This window comes from Schistocerca gregaria, chromosome 10 (assembly GCF_023897955.1).
Source record: "Schistocerca gregaria isolate iqSchGreg1 chromosome 10, iqSchGreg1.2, whole genome shotgun sequence".
Lineage (NCBI taxonomy): Eukaryota > Metazoa > Arthropoda > Insecta > Orthoptera > Acrididae > Schistocerca > Schistocerca gregaria.
Window position 1 is genome coordinate 188,718,231 of NC_064929.1, and position 22,584 is coordinate 188,740,814.

At 41.3% G+C, this 22,584-nt stretch overlaps 1 protein-coding gene across 1 annotated transcript in view; it reads left to right on the forward strand.

Annotated features, from left to right (window-relative positions):
- Window positions 1–22,584, forward strand: part of LOC126293315 (chaoptin) — a 253,508-nt gene that overhangs the window by 202,845 nt on the left and 28,079 nt on the right. Inside the window, exon 17 of the mRNA XM_049986461.1 lies at window positions 18,507–18,742. Coding sequence (XP_049842418.1) covers window positions 18,507–18,742 — 236 coding nt within the window. The remainder of the gene's footprint in view (window positions 1–18,506; window positions 18,743–22,584) is intronic.

A 22,584-nucleotide genomic window follows, 5' to 3' on the forward strand; every position in this document is an offset into this window, starting at 1 on the left:
TCTAAAAAGTATCCATCAAAGAGCAAGTTTGGGAAGTGAGGCTAAAAAATTTTATGATTGCAATTAGTGTGACAGTGCGTATAACAGTTCAGCTGAAACTGATTTGCATTATCAGCAAAAAGAGCCATTAAGAAGTAGACATTTGGTTTCTGGTGTTACACAGGATATAGAAATAAGTTTCATGTTGATTTTGTCTCCTTTTCTAGATTTCAGAATGTAGTTACATATCCTGTTGGTAAGGTATCCAACGTGCTTCCTTCTAACATAATGCAAGAAATAGGGAATTCCCTGACTGTCACCCAAAGATGACACTCTCCCATACACTATAATGTCACCAGTATAGAGTCTCAGATTGTTGCCCACAATACCTGACAGACAATTTATGTACAGGAGAATAGCACCAGTTTTGTTAAAATTTCCTATGGCCCTTGTGACTGTAATTTTGTCTCCGATGAACAGTCACTATCTTGGACAACTTACTTGGTTCAAAAGGGGCTATCAAAAAGCTCTGTCTGAAGGCTGTACAGTACAGAACCAGTATGACACTAATGCAAAATCACCACAAACACAGAGGCAATCATCCCACTGGTGCACTAGACTGAAGATACCCATGTGGTAAAACACCGTGTCCTGCTGAGTGAAGAAGTCTGTAACTGCCTGCTGCTCATCCTCATCTGACAGGAATTATCAACCCTTTAAGGCCTTTGTTAAAGGACTGAAGGTGTCATAATCAAATGATGGGAGATCAGGACTATAGGACAGGTGCACAAGTGTCTCCCACTAGAGTTGGTATAATGGATGAAGCTAGCCTCCCAGATTGACCAGTGTCTTGTGTCAAATCACAACTAGCACAGAACTTGTGCACCACATCAAAACAGTGGCATTCAACATAATTGCTGCCCCCATATATATTCTTGAATGTATACTAGTGTTTGTCCCTCAGTAGCCAAGCAAGGAATAACAGAACATTGGTCCTGTTTGGATACATTTGGTAATGATGTCACCGAAGTTCACATTTCTGCATTTGCCACACGAATGTCAGAAAGACATAAATGGCACATTAACCCGATACCTACATGTTGTCAGTTATATATCTCCATCACAATAGCACTAGATTATGTACACACTTCAGCAACATCCTCAAACTGGAACTTTTTGATTACCTCTTATATTACACAAGATGTCTGTGAGTCACTCCCACATCTGAAAACATATTCCATATGCTAGAATCTTTGTAAATAGTCACTGGTGCTAAAGTCAAAAGCCCTGATGGGATGTGTGTTAAAAGGAACACAGGTGCTTAAAAACAGATGTCCATCAAAGTGGGTGTAAGTCAAAAAGATATATTCTTCTTCTTCACAGATGGATCACTTAGGACCATACGTAATCAACATTTGTTGGCCTTCTTTTTGTCCAGTATTCCTTCATAAGCAATGAATGGGCTAGCTTCCATTGTGTAGACCACATATGTCAGTTAGTTCTTCTCTCTTCTTCCTCAAAACCCCGTGTGTTTGTGATTTTTCTGATTTCATTTCTGTCATGTAGATTTTGAGACCCTAATTCTCTCAGGTCTTTTTCCATCTGTTTGTACCAGTTTGGTCTTGTAGTTTTGTTCTTTAAAAATGTATGGATTTTGTGCATTAACCTGTTTGAGTCTATTCCTTCTAAATTCTCCATGAATTTGATTCTTCTCATGTGCATTGTGTCTGTTATTTTGGAGATCTTTTCATATATTTCTGCATCGGGTTTTGGATAATCTACACCACCTTTAGTTCTTGGTACTATGATTTCCCTCATTATTTTATGTTCTTTCACTTCTAATTCCCCTCTTAGTGTTTTGTGTTGAAGGTTTAGTGTTTCAGATGCATAGAGAGCTTTGGGTTTAATTGCTGTTGTGTAGTGTTGTATTTTGCAGTTCTACGAGAGACTCTTTTTGTTGTAAAAGTTTTTTGTTTGCTGAAACGCTGTCTCCATTTTCTGGACTCTTGATCTGACAGATTTCTCTTCATTACAATTTTCTGCAATCCATTCACTTAAATATTTAAATTCTTTTATTGAGAGATGTAGTTATTACCAATTCTGAGATAAGAAGGTGCATCTTTGATGTCAGTCACAAATTTTGTTTCTTCAGATGAAATTTGTATTCCTATTTTTGCTGCCTGCTCTTGTAATAAATCTAGCTGTTTCTGTGCATTGGTAATGTCTTGGGCAATCAGTGCCATGTCATTAGCAAATGCTAAACAGCCTCATTCTGTGCCCTTACATTTTGGTCCCAGTCTGTGTGCTGGTGCACTGCCTTTTCTCCATTCTTTAACAACTTTTTCAAGAGCACAATTGAAGAGCATTGGGGGCAGTCCATCCCTTGTCATACTCCTGTGTCTATTTCAAATTCTGTGCTCAATTCTACCATAAATTTTAGTTTGGATTTGGTCTCCATGAGTGTTTCTTTTATGATGTTTGTTGTCTTTCGATCTAGTCCAAATTCTGCTAATACTTCAAAAATGGATTGTCCATCCATATGTAATATGCTTTTTTTCTAGTCAACAAATATAATGACATAACTTTTGTTTGAAGTACTATGCAAATATTTCATCAAGTTTTTCAAGTTAAGGATTTGTTCTATGCATGATTGACCTTTTCTGAATCCACCTTGGTATTTGCCTATTTTTGAATCCAGCTGAGATTCTGCTCAGTTTAGTACGGCTTTAGATAGAATTTTGTATGTTATTGACAATAAAAAGATTCTACAATAGTTGTTGGGGTCTGTTTTAATTAATTTTTTGTACAGTGGATGTATGATTGCTGTCTTCCAATCTGTGGCAATTTTTTCAGTTTTCCAGATTTCATGTATATTATCTTTGAGTTTTGCAACAAGATTTTCTCCTGCATTTTTCTATAACTCTGCAATGATTTGGTCTCCTCCTGATGCTTTGTTATTTTTCAGTGACTGAATTATGTCTTTAATCTCCTGTGAACTTGGTGGCTTTGAGTCTGGGTTTCATTGTGTATGACGGAACTCAAATTATTCTGCAGGCTTTCCATAATTCTGTAATTTAGAAAAGCATTTTTCAAGAATTTCACAGTTTTTGGTGTTGGTATGGGCAGTTTCCCCATGATCATTTTTGAATTGGAGTGGTGGAGGAGAGTATTTAGTTAATTTTTGTTTGAATATAGAAATTTCAAGAATTGTTTTTCTTGAAATCATTTTCTATGTATTGAAAATTTTTGTCTTCCTGTCATTTACAGATTGTTCGTATTGCTTTTGTGACTGTTTTCCTGATATCTTTGAGATCTTCCTGGGTCTTTTGATTTTTGTTGCACAACCAATTTTGCCACACCTGTCTGAGATTTATCAGTTGGTCACACTCATCTGTCCACCATGGGTGTTTACATGTTCTTGTTTGTGGTGCTTTTAAAATTCGTGCTTTCAGTTGTCACCAATTTTGTGGTTTTAAATTTTGTGTTTCTTTTGTATATTATTCATTACTATTTATCTTTTGTACATCATATCAACAGTGTGGAGATTTCTTAGTGAATTTTCTTTTTTCTGGAATGACATCTAGGGTGAATTTTGTTGGGTAATGGTCAGAATCTAGGTCCAGTCTATTAAGGACTTTAAGTTTCATGATTTCTACTGTATTTATGTGGGAGATCATTACCTGATCCAACTGATATTCACCTAGTAATGGATTAGGTAAGATCCAAGTTTTGGTTTTTCAGGCTCTTTTCTTGAAAAATGTTGATTTGAAAAATAGGTCGTGGTTTTTGCAGATTTCAATGAGTTGCATGCCAGTCTGGTTGGTCTGTGTATGCCCCAACCATTTACCTACCTGATATTGGTATTCCTTTTCTTTACCAATTTGTGCACTGAAATCGCCTGTAAGGATTTGGACATGGTTATTTGGGATTTTTTGGAGAATGTTATTTAACTGGTTCCAGAATTCTTCTACTTTTCATACTTTGTTTTTGTTAGTGATCTTAGTTGGTGCATGTCTGTAGAGTAGGATGTATATCTTATTAGCTGATTTTATTGTCATCGTGGAGAGACAACCCAAGTAAGATTTGAAAGCTGTGACTAAATGAAGTATTGATGTATCTACTATAAATCCAGTTCCAAATTGTGGACAATTTGCCATGGCTCATTTTCCAGGTTTTCCTATGTATATCCTGTATCCTTCTGAAACAAAAGGATCTTCATCTGTATATCATGATTCCTGAAATGCAATAATTTTGATTTTATGTTCTCTGGATTTGTCCAGGATGTTTTTTTAGTTTTTCCATTTTTAAGAGAGAATTTACATTAATTGTCATTAGCCAAATTCTTGATTTTGATTTGATTTTGTTATTACGTGGTTTTGAGGTACTCCAATTTAACTCCAAGCACACTTCTGTGGTCTCAGAATCCGGATAGACCACTTGTGGTTTTTCAACCTTGGGATTTGACCAACTGGGGTAATTTGTCTTTGAAGGTGCTGTATCCATGTTGATTTATTTGGACTGGGTTTGTGACTGAAATTGAGATTTCAGTCTGGTTAATCTCAGAGTTCCACTTCTGAGTTTTATAGATCAGCCACTACTATCACGTGGAACAGATGCTGTAGGGTTACCACCACTAACCTGTGGAACTGTCGTGCCCTTTGTTCAAGTAACCTTGCACGATAGCTTTTATAGTATTCAAAAAAGCAAGGTCACCTCTTCTGCCAGTTCCACCATGCCGATGATCTTCATCTCTGTCAAAGAGATGTATATTTATATTAGTGAGCACATGCAAAAAACTTGTGTAGAATTCCTTCTGAAAACAGCTGGCTGAGTTGTCAAAATATTGTGCAGCAAATTGGAATTATCAAGCCAGCAGCACACCCAAAAATATGCTGTCTGACCTGTCATACTTAGTGGCTCCTTCTTATTGAGTTAAAATATTTCATTGGGCTAAGTGAGACATTAGTCTGTGGCAGCTGCCAACCACAACAACAATGCAATATCACTGAGCAGCAAGAGTGACTTTGTAGACTCTCTCTCTCTCTCTCTCTCTCTCTCTCTCTCTTTCTGTCTCTCTCTCTCTCTTTCTGTCTCTCTGTCTGTCTCTTCAGTAAGCATTGTGCTCTGTTCACATTTGGATGTTTTGTGTACATTGTCTTCGATAAAGTGTTGTTACTCTATGTATTGATTGTGTATTTGTTATTCTACACCCATCTATATCCCAAGTTTCCACTGGTCCTTTAAAATGTTTGACTGTAAGAACAGCATTCATTAAAGTAAAATTAAAATGACTGTTGAGAATTTTGAAGATGACAGCAGATGTATTCAGTCATACTCAATAAAACAATAACAAGAGACTGTTATTTGATGTGCATGTATTGAGACAGTGGACCAGTTGATGGTGTTTCCAATGTGACTTACCCTATCAAGGACTGAGCCAATTCTGAAAAATGGGTACATTGTAACACTTGGTTTGGCATACAGTTGCTCCCTGTACACATAGCCAAAGTCAGGGCTAAGCCACTTTACTTCTTATCCACTCAGGCACTGAAGTTAACATTCTTAGGCACTCAGACAGGCCTGCTTCCGCCTGCTATGGCTTCCTAACAGATTAGTTCACAAGTCCGTAATCCATTTACTGACATTCTTTTCTTATTTTTCTCATACTGCCTTTCTTCCCCCCTCCCCCTCCACACACACACACACACACACACACACACACACACACACACACACACACAATGATTATTTTTAGTGTAATTTATTTTATTTTTTAAATCTGTAGGCTGCTTTCAAGCTCTCCAAGACATCATCCATTGTCATATACATGTAATATATTGTACCATACCTTTTTAAATACAGGTCTTCTTGGCCAGTACATAATTTTATAGTTAAATACTTGTACAGTTGTAGAGGGCAAGACTTTTTGAGTTAAACATGTGCTGTATTTGCTAAAATTAGGGAAAGCAACCACTCACCTATAGCAGATTGATGCATGGAGCACAGTAACACATAACAGAAAGCAGTATTCACACTATATTTTGAGCATTAGTACTTTTTATAGCAGTAGTACACACATTCACACATACAATCACATAGACACCCAAGCACAAATTACTACATCCACAGCAGGACTCCATATCTTTATGGGATCAGCACTGTTATATGGGTTTTGGCATTGTTCATGATAATTTGATGGAAAGAGGCCCTTCATGGTGTCACCACTGCCCCTGGAATGGACTTTGCCTACCCCATCTGTCCGCTTCTAGTGTGAATACCATGTTCAAGCCTGAGATAGTTTTTTTAAATATATATAAAAGTTTGTGTATCATGTAACTGAGGTGGGACATGAGTACCACTTCAATATCCACATAGGTGGATGAGAGAAACTGCCTAATAACTACATCTGTGCATGCCAACAAACTGGCCCCCATCATTAATGTGTTGGGCAGATTTGATACGGGGTCAGAACTGGGCAGTTTAATGCATGTGGCTATCTGGGAAGGTTAATAGTTCACTTAGATTATTATTTACAAATTCATTAACAATGCAGAAAGCTTTTTCTTTCAACCAAGAGGATATTGCCCTTCTGAACACCTTAATTTACAACTGCTTAATTCAACTTGATGACTGGTTAATAAGAGATTATCCTACACGCAAGAGGTTTTTTGTGTTTGTTAGTATATCCCAGGGAATACTGAAAGAGTTTCTGTCCCTAGTTCTACAAATGTTGATGTATGATTTTGTTTCATGTACATCCCAACTGATCTCAGTGTAGATGAAGGTGAGGAGACTGCAGAAAAAGGCACAGTACACAAGACACAATTGTTTTCCACTATGACAGGTTTCAATTTCCTATGAGGTACAAACACAGGATAGTTTTGCATAAGTTATCTGTGTCAGCATTGGAGTTCAGTTTGATGTTGAGCCAGACACCCAATAATTTGACAGGGTCTTTACCATGAAAGTTGTTAGTGGCAACTTTTAGAGAGGATACTATCCTCCTAATTTTGCTGTTGCTTAATATTAATTCATTTGCCCAAAACATTCACCATCATAAATTAGTTCAATTGCTCCATAATATTTCTGTCTTTATGGGGAGAGATAAATGTAATATTGTCAGCATACATCACTGCTTTGAAAGTCATGTTTCAGAAAAATAGTTAATATTTCTTTGACTGGACAGTTTCCAGTTGTTTCCAGTTAAAACGTTTATACAAACATGTATTAATTTGTGGTGGTGCAGAGCTACAGCTATCTGGGTGGTACACTCAAAGTACGGTGCTGAGAAATGGCCGAGAATGCATATGTACTTCTTAAAACAGTGAATTAAAACAAAGCATACACACAATTTTAATTAAGTAAATGTAGTTAATTCTTCATATGTATTTCCAGCGTTACTTGTAAAACACACACACACACACACACACACACACACACACACACACACACACACACACACACACACACACAACAGTACCTATAGATACAGTTTTTCTTTCCATTGACTTCTCTTTTCAAATGTTTTCACAGGTTAAAATGTAATAAATTATGGTCCATTGTCTTGGTGGGCAGTGAATATGCAACTCATGTAATAATTGGGATATAGTATGTTACATTTGAGTCGACTGCATACAGTTCCTGTCATTTTGAAAGAATATTTTCAGTCCTGTAAACAAAAGAACCAACATATTCCAATACAACTGGCAGCTTTTCTTCCATGAGGCTCCTAAACATAATTTTTTGTAATATCATTTACAAACACAGTGGGCGCATTTCAATCACTGTTGACCACACTTTTACAAAAAGTTTTGTCTCTCCAATGCAATATGTGAACATTAGAATAATGGCCTGTGTATGACTGGACTCCTTGATTCCATCACATGTGAGAGTAGCTTCATTAGTAAATTGTTTTAATAAAATTTATTAGTCAACCAGTATTTTTTGGGCATTTATTTCAAACTCATGACATTAGATTAACCAAAAAAATCTAGAAATATTGGTTGGATTAAAATTCAACAACAAGTTGGGTCCATAAGCAGAGAAGTAATTACAAAAGAAATAAGATAAAAGGTGAAGCAGCAACTGACAGATGAGTAAAATGCAAACTTCAGGACCATCAGTGCTGTTGTCATCATCTGCCAGTGGCATCATCAGATGTGGTATGGAGGCATGTGGAGTCAGATCACTACTATCCCAGGTGTTATCAGTTTTTGTGACCTGGAGCCTCTTCCACTTGGTAGATCAGCTCCTGACTAGGCATCATGAGGCTGAGTGTGACCTGTTCTCCCACTGAGGAAAAACCCCTGGCAGTATTGGGAATTGAACCTGGGTCATCTGTGTGGCAGTCAGCTGCACTGACTGCACGGCTATTGAGACAGATGCTGACAGAGACATGTCTATGTAAAAAAAAAGTATTGAATACGGAAAGATTACAGAGTATAATAAAGGAAAACAATGGTCTGCAGTGGCCAGAAGACAGGGAGGAAAAAAACATAGTGATCAGATGAAAGAGTACTAGATGCAAAGAAAAGATCAATTAATAAGAAAGTGAAATTGGCACATGGTCATTAATGTAGTTGGTCCATCTGAGAAAGATGTTTTAAGTAGAAATTTTTGTTGTAAGTACGATGGGACCAAACTGCTGAGGTCATTGGTCCCTAGGCTTAAGCACTACTTAATCTAACTTTAACTTATGCTAAGGACAACACACACACCCATGCCCGAGGGAGGACTCGAACCTCCGATGGGGTAGCTTCGCAAACCGCAACAAGACATCTCAGACTGCATGGCTACCCCACGTGGCTGTTTTAAGTATAAATTTATGTCACACACGATTGTCTGTAGTCCTTAGTTGTGTAGTAAATGAAATCTTCTAAGAGACACAATCTAGGTCATTAAAGCAATAAGGTGCTTCCTGCTGATGTAGAATCATGAAATCTAGTAAGAAGCAAAAATTCATAGTACAAGTAAAGGAAAAAAATAAGAAAATTGTTAATTTTAATTATATCACATGAAATAATATTTCTTCTGTCATTTATTATTTGACTTAAAACATCCTCAAAAGTCTTGGAATTCCCAAAACAATATCTTGGCAGTATCTGTGTCAATAACAGGCAAAAATCATAGGGGTTCTTGATTCCGCAGTTGGATCAACTGTCTGTGTGCATAACTAAGTTGGCACAGAGCTCTCAGTTCATGAGAGCTATTCACACCTGGCAATTTTTTTTAAATTAATCTATCCCACATAATGAAACTAGTTATTCTGTGTTGGTACTGTTATGCATACCATTTATGGCAGCATAGGCACCATTCAGTTCCCATATTTGTTGAGATGGTGATAAATTTTTTCCCTGATAGGTTAAGGGTTGCCAGTGCTCATCTATCTGCTGTTGCAGTGCAGCACCAATTGCAGTTGCAGACATGTTGACCTTCAGGATGAGAGGTGCATGTGGAAATGGGTGCACTAAAAGTGTAACTTCCGTGATGGGAGTTTTAAGCTAGGTAAATGCCAACTTGGTCTCACTATTCCACTGGAGGTTGTCCTTTGGCTTGTTTCACTGATGCAGCTACAAGGGCACAGTTGTGAACAGACTGATAGTAAAATTTTTTTGCACCAAGTAATTGTCATAGTTCTTTAACTGTTGCAGGCTGTGGAAAATTAAGTATGTCTTCTACTTTCTCTTGCAGTGGGCATATGACGTGTGCATTGATAGTATAGGGTAGAAACTCTACGTCAGCTGCTCTGAAGGTGCACTTTCAGGGATTGATGAGCAGTGCCTGTGCGTTTTAACAAGTGAAGATATGTCATAAGTGTGACAGGTATTTGGTTTTCAAGTTTGACATGACCAGGATGTCGTTGATATACATATATCAAAAGTCTGTCACTTGTGACTTCATCCGTGAACCACTGAAGTGTTTGGGCAGCATTGAAAAGTCCAAAAGGCATTCAGGTAAATTCAAACAGTCTGAACGGAGTGCAGATGGGAGTCTTAGCAATGTCATCCGGTGTCACAGGTATCTGGTAGAATGCATAGACTAAATGCAATGTAGAAAAGTTGTGCTTACTGTGGATGCTGAATGTAAAATATTCCATGTGCCGTACTGGATGGATATCTGGAATGGTTCCTGGTGTTAAGCTGTCTAGAATCACTACATGGACAACATCCATTATGCTTTTTTGGCACTACTGCTTGACGGGCAGAAGATTCCCTGTGCAACCACTGGTGAGAGTTTCTGCTTAACTATCTTCAGTTTCTAGGCTGTCAAGAGGCATGGTCAAGCAAGAAGTGGTGAGCCAGGTGTAGTCAGACTATAGTCCTCCATCAAGTGCTGCACAAGTGCAAGTGCAAATGGAAATGGGAGTCTGACATGTGTTCTTCATCAACCGTCTGATGAATTCAATGAATGGATAATAACCAGTATTCATCCATATTGTGGTGTCTTCCACACAACACACTCTACCTTGGCTTGCTAGATTGGTAGTAGTGTAAAGAATGTGTTGGTGATGGAGGTCAGGCAGGAGTCCATAAAATGATAAAAGATCCACTCTGAGTATGGCGTATATCATGTCCATTATGATGAAATGCCATTCAAATTGATGCCATAGGTTTAAGTTCAACACTAATATGACACAACCATATGTTGTGGCTGTAGAACCATTGGAGGTGACAAGATAGCAGTCATCACAGTTGCGACATGGCAGATGGGCAGATCAATGGATTCCTGTCTACAAAAGCTGTAACTTTGTGCCATGTTCCATTGCAAACAGTTTACAGCCGCCATCTGGAGAGCCAGTAGCCGTCATCACTGACTTCCTGCTGAATTTCCCATGGTTGCACAGTGAGCTACACTGCTGCTCCTAATAACCGTACCATTGGTGATCTAGGAAAACTCTTGCTGATGAAGGTGAACAGCTGCACTTTCCCAGTCAGTGGTGGTGATGAGACTGGTGACTGGTAGTCTACATCTATAGTGCAGCAACTTGCATGGTGAGCTCAGCAACCTCATGGCATAGTGAGGGTGTTATCTGCCTGAGGCTGTGGGCAAACTGTTGTGACGCAAGCAGACAGATACATCTCTGCCATGTAATCTGTAGTTCGAACAAGTGCATCTAGATTGCTGATATGCATTGTCAATATCTTCTGCATATTGGTTGCCAGGGCAATAACCAAATATTCCACAGAATGTTTCTTTACTGTGTTTCTCATTAATGTACACAGTTGGCTTAGTTGCTGCAATGGGGTGTGACCGCCTAGCTCTTCAGTGTGGAGTAGTTTCTCCAATTTTTTCACCTCATATTGTGAGAGACAGGTAATTAGAGCATTCTTGCTGGCTAGGTAATGATCAGTGCTTCGTGGTGGCACCAGAGTGTCTTGCCATTGAGAGCAACAACTACGTAACATATACCATGGTGTCTGCAGTTACATGTGCTCGCACAAACCAACTTTCTAGTTTCCCAAGGCGCAATATGGGATTCTGTTGCCAAAACAGTGGTCGCTTTATTGCCACATGTTTGATTACTGCACCAGTAGGTGCGTCTACAGTTGGTGGCAGGTCTGACAGAGAACTGGGACATGGAAGATGCACAATGCAATTGATTCAGATGTTCACATTTAGAGTGAAATGGCATGATACGAAGCATTATTGACCACTGAATTTCACATCAGTGACCATTAGATATCATGTCGGTGTCACTAGTTGCAGGGCTGGGTAATTAGCTTTAATGCAGCATAAAAACTACAGTGTAACCCACATGACTCTGTTAATAGTACATTCAACAATAGAATAAAACATCCATAAAAACAAAGAGGGAACTTAAGTCAGTGATTGTGCCAAAGATTATCACTAAAATAGTTATCACTTCCGCATAGCATTACATGGCACGTAACACTGCACTTCAAACTGAATCATTTCCACTGAGAAAAGATGACAGGTACTATAATTGTGTCCAAGATATTGTCTATTTTGCCAGATGAATTCACACATTTTTCACAGGATGGGACACCACACTCAGTAGTGAAGAGAATATTGAAAATCTAATTGCAAGGTTTGAATGTGACAACACCAATGAAGGAGAGTTGCTACTCTCCATATAGTGGAGATGTTGAGTCAAGATATGCACAACAAAAAGATTAACGCAATTAAAGCTTTAGGCGATTAAGGCCGTTGACAGCAGTACACACACACACACACACACACACACACAAATGCAACTTGCACACACATTTGCAGTCTTAGAGAGCTGAGACCACACTGTGAAACGTAGCATCAGGGTGGAGTGGTGACTGGGTGGGGATAGTGTGCTGGGAGTGGTGGACATTCAAGTGTTACAGTTTAGAGAGAGGGCAGGAGAGAAGGTGCGGAGGGAGGAGGGGGTAAGTAGCGGAAAGGAGAGCAATAAAAGAAATTGTGGTGGTGAAATGACGGCTGTGTAGTGCGGGAATGGGAACAGGGAGGGGGCTGGATGGATGAGGACAGTGACAGACGAAGGTTGAGGCGAGGAGGATTACGGGAACGTAGGATGTATTGCAGGGAATGTTCCCACCTGTGGAATTCAGGAAAGCTGGAGTTGGTGGGAACCAGCTTTTCCGAATTGCGCATTTGGAAACTGTCCGTGCAATACATCCTACGTTCCTGTAACCCTCATGGCCTCAACCTCTGTTAGTCACTGTTACTTACTACTAAACGTTTAGGCACATGCATTTGGACGACAGTACACAGCACAAACAATATCGGAGTTTTTGTTGATGCTGTGTCGATATACAATGTTTGGTCCCGATCCGAATGACGGACATCTGGAGGTTGGTGTAAGTTTTACAGAAGTCACAAAGTTTTACAGAAGCTCAAAATTTAGAGCGAACTTCACTGCGAGATGCTTTTAATAGTTTTCACAATGAAACTCTGTCTCGAAACCTATTAAAAAAAGCCGAAGATATTCTGGTCTATGTAAATTACAGTAGCGGCAAAACGCATTCACTACCTTCACTACACGATTACAGTGAAGATGTGACCGTTTTCTGAAATTCCAGTGAAGAAAATGAAGTAAATATTTCAGAATTCGAACCGACAACAAGTGTCAACATGGATAATTCAGAAGTAGATATCCTTGATGTTATGAAAACGCTTAAAACAGTAAAGGCAGGATCTCTGGTCCAGATTGTACACCAATCACGTTCCTTTCAGAGTACACTGATACAATTGCTTCATACTTATCAATCAGTACAACCACTAACACGCAGAGAGATCCGTACCCAAAGAGTGGAATGCTCCACAAGTCACACCAACACCAAAGAAGGGAAACATGGTTAATCCGTTAAATTACAGACCTATATCACTAACAGAGATTTGTAGTAGGATTTTGAAACATACAATGTGTTCGAACATTATGAATTATTTCGAAGAAAACCATTTATGGACAAATAGCCAAAACCTTTTATTGGGGGAATTTTGGGAAAGTGTAGCTGATCTGTAAAGCGGACGTCTTATGGAACGCAAGTGTCGTCCATTCTTGAATACTGCTAGTGCGTTTGAAATTCCCGTCAAGTCAGATTAAAGGAAGAGGCACTGTTGGCAACTTCCTCTTTGACTTTGTGGTAAAGCGGAAGAGAGGTAGGGGTACAAAGTTCCTGATCACCAATCCTTGTGCCAATGTCCTGGATTCAATTCCGAACTTCTCTGTAGTGTTTTGTCAAGTGTGGCCGTGCGACACTACCGATGCTGATCTGTCCTTCGGATCACGACGTTAACTTCACCAAAATTCTTACACTCATGGCTGGTGTACTTGCCACCTCTATCACACCTTATTTTTGATACTTTCAGATTGAACTGATTTTCACGTTCTAATGCATATTTTCTTAAGAATCTTGCAGCATCTAACTTGTGTCTTAACAGACAGCTCACACAAAAAATGAGTAATATCATCTAATATTGCCATGTCCGTTAAATATTGGTGTCTCTACCTTTCCACAGAGATTAGTGTGTATTATTTCAGGTACCTTGTTCTTCCTTTTCTCACAGCGGAAAATGACTTTGTCATTTGCTTAGCTCTCACACAAGTTTCACACAATTTTTCTGCTAATAGGATATCCGTTCCATGTTCTCTTGATCTTTGGTGCCTGGCTGAGCTAGCTTCTTCTGCCATTCTTGTTCTTACTGTGTTAGTAGTGACTGCAGTTCTTAAAATAACAATTTTCTTGTTTTTGGTTTGTCCTCTTGATTGAAGGACTTGAGGATATCAATTTTGTTTCTTGAATTTCATTTTTATTTTAAAAGTAGCATGGGAAAAGCAAATGTGTCGTGCAGAACCCTCGTGAGGTAGGTTGCATAACGTTAGATTATCGTACAAAGGGTCAGGAGGTCTAGATCTGGTCATGTCGGTTGCTGTACTGTAGTACGTGTGGAACTGTTACACGAGGCAAAATGTTCCTGAAATGTAAAAGGACTTTTCGGAGTTTATAGCAATGTTTTTTCTGGTAGTCCCCTTTTGCTTCGTTTATCTGGAAAGTAGCAAACCTATAGAGTACATTTGTAACTTCGCAGGGTAAACGTGAATAAAAGCATAAAGGTACCATTGCTTTACACATGCGGAAATATTAATAGTGATAATAATAACAATAATAAGAATACATATAGTGATAATGGTAAGAAGTGTGGTAATCATAAGAAGATAAAGAATTATTATTGGTACTATTAATACTTCTACAGGTGTGATGCAGTTGTTTGTTTATTCTTCTGTTCCGATTGTTTATCTGTATTCTGTGAAATTACAAATGTAGTCTATACGTTTCCCACTTTCAAATAAACGAAGCGAAAGCGGACTGGTAATTAAACATCGCTAGAAACCCCGAACACTCCTTTTACATGTCAGAAACATGCTGTCCCATGTAATAGTTACACACATGTTGCAGTACAAAAACTCTACTCACTTTCCCACGAGAGCTATACGCGACAGACGCTCGCAGTGACGGTTTTCCAGTGCTCCGTAAGCCAGGTGTAACACGTTGCTTACCGTTTACACGACGTTCTGCTGGGCAACAGCACATAGCACAAACTGTACAGGAGTTTTGGTTGATGCTCTGTCGATATACAAAGTTTCGTAACGATCTGACTGTGACATTTGAACCTTTGCGTGTTATGTCTTGGCGACCTTTGGTATACTACCTGATACAGTGAATTATTTTACACAGCTGCTTACCGTTTACACCACGTTCTTCTGGACAACAGCACATAGCACAAACTATACGACAGTTTTGCTTGATACTCTGTCGATATACGAGGGTTGCCGAAAAAGTGATGCACCGCATATTTTTCTCAGCCAAAAACAACGCTACGAATGCGAAACGTTACGAATGTATTATTTGAAATCTCCTGAGTGAGTACGCAAAGTTTCCATCACTTACGACAGATAGCGTAGGTACAGGACAGTTTCAAAATGGTGTTTGTGGGTGATGTACGTTACAAGCAACGTGCCGTCATTGAACTTCTCACTGTAGAAAAAGAAACTGTGGGAAATATTCACAAACGCGTGTGCAGAGTCTACGGAACATCTGCTGTCGACAGAAGTACAGTTACAGAAGTCGCTGGGCACGGAGGGTGAGGTCATCAGAAGGCGGTTAGGTGGAGCTCCACGATTTACAGCGGTTGAGGAGACCATCCACGGCTGTCACACCTGACATGCTGCCGCGAGCTGATGTCATTCGCTATGGCAGACAAATAACGACTCGGCAGTTGGCGCTGCACCTGTCAATCAGCGAAGGAAGTGTGTATGCAATTATCCACAGTCTTGGATATTCAAAAGTGTGTGCAAGATGGGTCCGCGGTTTCTAACGTTGGATCACAAATCGTACAGAAAAACATTTGTCTTGATTTCTTGCAACGTTTTGAAGCTGATTGAGGGGGGGGGGGGGGAGGGGGGGAGAGGAAGCTTTCTTGTCCCGAATTATGACAGGTGATGTTACCTGGGTTCACCGTTTTAAGCCCGAAACAAAACAAGAGCCGTTGGAATGACAACATTCCTACTCCCCACAGAAGAAAAAATTCAAAGCAACTGGTTTCGCCGGTATGGTCGTGATCACCGTGTTCTGGGACAGTGAAAGTGTGATTCTCATTGACGTGATGCCAAGAGGCGGTGCCATTAATTCAGAAGCATATGTCAACACATTAACAAAACTCAAGATGATCTTCCGGTGACTTCAGTGCCATGGCGGCCCAGAAGATGTTTTGCTGCAACACGATAACGCTCGGCCTCACACAAGTCTGAGGACTGCTGAACACCTGGCAAAACAGGGTTGGACAGCGTTACTCCATCCACACTATGGCCCTGACCTAGCCCCCTCGGACTTCCACTTGTTTGGGCCGTTAAAGGATGTTATTTGTGGAAGACATTTCGAGGACGATGTGGAGGTGATTCACACAGTGAAGCATTGGTTCTGCCACGAGGACAAGTACTGGTACCGAGGAAGGCCATGGAACGCGATGGAGATTATGTGGAAAAATAGGATGTGTAGATAAAACACAAATCTTTCGTGTGTGTAATTCTCATTATGTACAATAAAGAATTGTTAAAGAAAAGAAATGCAATGGATTACTTCCTGGGCAACCCGGCTACATCAGATGGTACCGATCTGACTCTGACACCTGAACATTTAACTGTTAGTGACTTACATGATACCATATATCTTGGCAACCTTTAGTATACAGGGTGTTACAAAAAGGTACGGCCAAACTTTCGGGAAACATTCCTCACACACAACGAAAGAAAATATGTTATGTGGACATGTGTCCGGAAACGCTTACTTTCCATGTTAGAGCTCATTTTATTACTTTTCTTCAAATCACATTAATCATGGAATGGAAACACTCAGGAACAGAACGTACCAGCGTGACTTCAAACACTTTGTTACAGGAAATGTTCAAAATGTCCTCCGTTAGCGAGGATACATGCATCCACCCTCCGTCGCATGGAATCCCTGATGCGTTGATGCAGTCCTGGAGAATGGCGTATTGTATCACAGCCGTCCACAATACGAGCACGAAGAGTCTCTACGTTTGGTACCGGGGTTGCGTAGACAAGAGCTTTTAAATGTCCCCATAAACGAAAGTGAAGAGGGTTGAGGTCAGGAGAGCGTGGAGGCCATGGAATTGGTCCGCCTCTACCAATCCATCGGTCACCGAATCTGTTGTTGAGAAGCGTACGAACACTTCGACGGAAATGTGTAGGAGCTCCATTGTGCATGAACCACATGTTGTGTCGTACTTGTAACGGCACATGTTCTAGCAGCACAGGTAGAGTATCCCGTACGAAATCGTGCTCCATTGAGCGTAGGTGGAAGAACATGGGGCCCAATCAAGACATCACCAACCATGCCTGCCCAAACGTTCACAGAAAATCTGTGTTGATGACGTGATTGCACAATTGCGTGCGGATTCTCGTCAGCCCACACATCTTGATTGTGAAAATTTACAATTTGATCACGTTGGAATGAAGCCTCATCCGTAAAGAGAACATTTGCACTGAAATGAGGATTGACACATTGTCGGATGAACCATTCGCAGAAGTGTACCCGTGGAGGCCAATCAGCTGCTGATAGTGCCTGCACACGCTGTACATGGTACAGAAACAATGGTTCTCCCGTAGTACTCTCTATACAGTGACGCGGTCAACGTTACCTTGTACAGCAGCAACTTCTCTGACGCTGACATTAGGGTTATCGTCAACTGCACGAAGAATTGCCTCGTCCATTGCAGATGTCCTCGTCATTCTAGGTCTTCCCCAGTCGCGAGTCATAGGCTGGAATGTTCTGTGCTCCCTAAGACGCCGATCAATTGCGTCGAACGTCTTCCTGTCGGGAGACCTTCGTTCTGGAAATCTGTCTCGATACAAACGTACGGCGCCACGGCTATTGCCCCGTGCTAATCCATACATCAAATGGGCATCTGCCAACTCCGCATTTGTAAACATTGCACTGACTGCAAAACCACGTTGGTGATGAACACTAACCTGTTGATGCTAGCTACGTACTGACGTGCTTGATGCTAGTACTGTAGAGCAATGAGTCGCATGTCAACTCAAATACCGAAGTCAACATTACCTTCCTTCAATTGGGTCAACTGGCGGTGAATCGAGGAAGTACAGTACATACTGACGAAACTAAAATGAGCTCTAACATGGAAATTAAATGTTTCCGGACACATGTCCACATAACATCTTTTCTTTATTTGTGTGTGAGGAATGTTTCCTGAAAGTTTGGCCGTACCTTTTTGTAACACCCTGTATTACCTGATACAATGAATTATATTGCACGGTTGCTTACGGTTCACACCACGTTTTCCTGGACGACAGCACATAGCACAAACTACAGGGGAGTTTTGGTTGATACTCTGTCGATATACAACGTCTGGTGCCTATCTGATTCTCTCACGTCTGAACGTTTAGGGTTTAGTGACTTATGCGATACCCTATGTCTTGTCAGTCTTTAGTGGCCTACCCGATACAAGGAGTTGTATGACACGGCGTGTTTCCGCAGGGCGTGCGCAGCCCGCGGCTGCACTTGGGGCTGCACAACACGAGCGTGTCGGGGGTGCAGGCGGCCCTGTTCCAGCGCGCCACCTGGGTGCGCAACCTGACGCTGGACGTGCGCAACAACTCCCTGCGCTCGCTCTCCAACCCGAACCGCGCCGAGTTCCCCGGCGTGCCGCGCAAGATGTTCCTCAACGACCTGCGGCTGGCGCACAACCTGTGGGACTGCAACTGTCAGCTGGGGTGAGTGGCCGACTGCCGTCGTTCTTCTTCGGGCACCCATATTTATGACATACATCTACACGACTACTAAGTGATGCACGCTTAAGTTTTATCCTTTTTCCTTTTGCCGGATCCGCATCGGCCATAGTTGGCCGACTCGCGGGCACCTCTTACGTCGCTTTGACCCAACTCGCTGTCGCTGTAGTTCATGCTTGAAGGCGGTCCACAACTTGTTGGACTGTCCCAATACAGCCGCCCTGAGGCACTACTTCTGGTGTTACTTGACAGTGCTCCGACGGTTGATTTAGTTTTAAGTTTCATTCCAGAGGGGGTATTTTATAGAAATTCTTCCAATCCATATGTGGCATAAAGCAAGCCAGTGCTTAACAGTATTGGTTAAAACAGTCTAGGTTGCAATTTTAGTTATTTTTTATTTTTCAACGACGCATTTCGCCTTGAAACTTCCTGGCAGATTAATACTGTGTGCCGGACCGACACTCGAACTCGAGACCTTGCTCTACCAACTGAGCTACCCAAGCACGACTCACGCCTGGTCCTCACAGCTTTAATTCTCCCAGTATCTCGTCTCCTACCTTCCAAACTCTACAGAAGCTCTCCTGCGAACCATAGTTACTTTACACACCGGCATCTCCCACGCTACAAACCGGAGCCGTTTAGCGGCAGAAGGTTGCAACATGTTTCAGCGTAGTGGGAAAGTCGACTGAGTAACAAGAAGAATCTTCGGAGGCATTACTTTTCAGCACATACTCGCAGAACAAACAGGACAGAGTATTTTTAGAAAAAAAAGTTCTCTAAAAGTACCATTGTAATCGGGTAAATATTAAGCTACTAATAGAAGATTAACAGCAACTATATAATAAAACTGAAGAGGCAATAGCTTTTTAACTAATAGCTTTCTAATAAATTTACTCGATTGAAGTTTGATAGAAACAGAATAAATAGCATTAACCATTGTAGTGATTATTGTCGGTCTCTCTCTTTAGTTGTTTAGTTGATTCCGGCTCACTATGAAACCAGGAACTAAAGTTTGCCAATTTCTTCTGTCCTCCATAATCCCCCAAAGAGAAGTTGGAATCAATTATTTTTGTGATACCGCAAACCCGTCTCATCTTTTACCGCCCTCTTCTCTTCGTGCCTTTGATGTTCCCCAGTGTTAAATGTTTTCTAACGAATGTGTTTTCTAATGATGTACCCACATTAGGCTAGTTTTTGTATCGGTATCAGACTTTCCAAGAAGCAATCTGGTTTTATTTGCTGTAATACCGACGTGCTAATTCTCTTTCAAGTCCATGCAACTTTAAGGAGATTCCTCCAACACCGCAATTCAAAGGAGTTGCGACGATCCCCTTATGGGACACATCACGAAGGAATTGTATGAACAGGTCAGAAACCGTGGATGTGGTGTACATGCTACCTTGATATGGGCCAGAGGTGGACCAACGTATTAAAGAGTTGCTCAATGTATGAAGCTCTTTCTTTAGAACGATTTATCCTTTTTTTTTTGCTTTCTACATATTCGGCTTGGCATTCACTGATTGATAAAGTTTCTGAATGTACTCCTGAGGGAGATCGTGCCAAATTCGTTCCAACTGGTGTGTTAGATCGTCAAAATGCCGAACTGGTTGGTGGCCCTGCACATAATGCTCCAAAGCATGCGAGTACGAAGAAAGTCAGTAGAAACTCTCACTGTCTGCTGGCATTTTTTTTATCTTTCTGAAATGTGAGGCCAGGAAGGTTTGCCACGATCGGCAACAAAATGGGGTGTAGAAAGTCGACGACGCACCGCTGTGACAGACAGTTATTTTTGCTGTCGGGTAGTATGGCGGGCGACAGGTTGGTATCCGATCGCTGTCCAGGTCGTCTGCAGACATGTCTTCGGTGGTCATCAGGGCTCAGTTCGAGGTGGGGGTCATCACTGAGGACAATTCTACTCGAGTCAATGAGATTGCAGACTAAAGACGTGTCTGGAGATGCCGCAGGCAGCGGTTGGACACCAACCTGACTGCCCCCCTATGACCTTGAGTGGTGGTCTGAGCGGCCATTTCTTTTCGTAGCAGGACCCCTCTGGTTCTCGTCTGCGGCATCCTTGCAGTGCAGCGGTACGTCGACGTTATTCTAAGACCCGGTTTGATGCCCTTCTTGGCAAGTCGTCGTAGGCTTACATTTCAGCAAGATAATGCCCGCCCGCAAAGGGCAAGACTTTCTGTTGCTTGCCTTCGTATTTCCCAAACGCTGCCTCGGCTACTAAGCTCGCCGAATCTCTCCGCAACTGAGAACGTTTGGAGCATTATGGACAGGTCACTCCAATCAGTTCCGGATTTTGACGATCTATCCCACTAAATGGACGGAATTTGGCACGATATCCCTTGAGGATTTCTAAAAAATTCTCTGGTTTTTCCTGGATGAAAATATTCACAATTCTTCCCAATCGTTCCGCGGCTTACACACCTGTTTCTGGACGTGCCTCGCATATTGAAATCTGTATAATGTGAATTGTAGAAGTTAGGAGGATCTTGACGTAATGAATTGCTACACTGAAGAGTGAAGGGAACTGGTACACGTGCTTAATATCGTGTAGGGCCCCCGCGAGCACGGAGAAATGCCGCAACACGACGTGGCATGGACTCGACTAATGTCTCAAGTAATGCGGAAGGCAACTGACACCATGAATCCTCCAGGGCTCTCCATAAATCCGTAAGAGTATGAGGGGATGCAGATCTCTTGTGAACTGCACGTTGCAAGGAATTCCAGATAAGCTCAATAATGTTCATATCTGGGCAGTTTTATGGCCAACAGAAGTGGTTAAACTCAGAAGAGTGTTCTTGGAGCCACTCTGTAGCAATTATGGATGTGTGGGGTGTCACATTGTCCTGCTGGAATTACCCAAGTACGTCGGAAAGCACAATGCACATGAATGGATACAGGTGATCAGACAGGATACTTATGTACTTGTCACATGTCAGAGTCGTATCTAGACGTATTAGGAATCCTATATCACTGCAACTGCACACGCCCCACACCATTGCAGAGCCTCCAGCAGCTTGAACACTTCCCTGCTGACATGCAGGGTCCATGGATTCATGAGGTTGTCTCCGTACCCGTAAGCGTCAATTCGCTCGATATAATTTGAAACGAGACTTGTTCGACCAGGCAACATGTTCGGTTTTGACGGGCCCAGGGGCAAGGCGTAAAGCTTCGTGTCCTGCAGTCATCAAGGGTGCACGAGTGAGTCTTCGGCTCGGAAAGCTCTGGATGATGTTTCATTGAATGGCCCAGCATTAAAATCTGCAGCAGTTGGGGTCGAACGATTCTCTTCAGTCGTCGTTGGTCCCGTTCTTGCAGGATTTTTTTCTGGCCGCAACGATGTTTTACCCGTATCCTGAAATTCAGGGTACACTCGTGAAATGATAGTACGGGAAAATCCCCACTTAATCGGTACCTCGGAGATGCTGTGTCCCATCGCTCGTGCGTCGACTATAACACCACGTTCAAGCTCACTTAAATCTTGATAATCTGCCATTGTAGCAGCAGTAACGTATCTAACAACAGCGCCATATTGTCTTATACAGGATGAGTCATAAATGAGGAAAAATATGTCGAGGAATGCATGCTGCTGTGCGTAACACGTGACGCATCGTTGTTAATTTCGCTCTCTTCGGTGTACTGTGTACGTAAAACAGAAACACCTGTTAACCATTGAAAGAGATAGCGACGAGTCTCACAATCACGGCATGTCATTCATCCATAGATACAACACATGACACACAAATGAGCTGATGTGTACCTGCCAGCGTTTGAAAGACGCGAGAAAGATCAAATCCCATCGTAATGTTTGTGAAAGT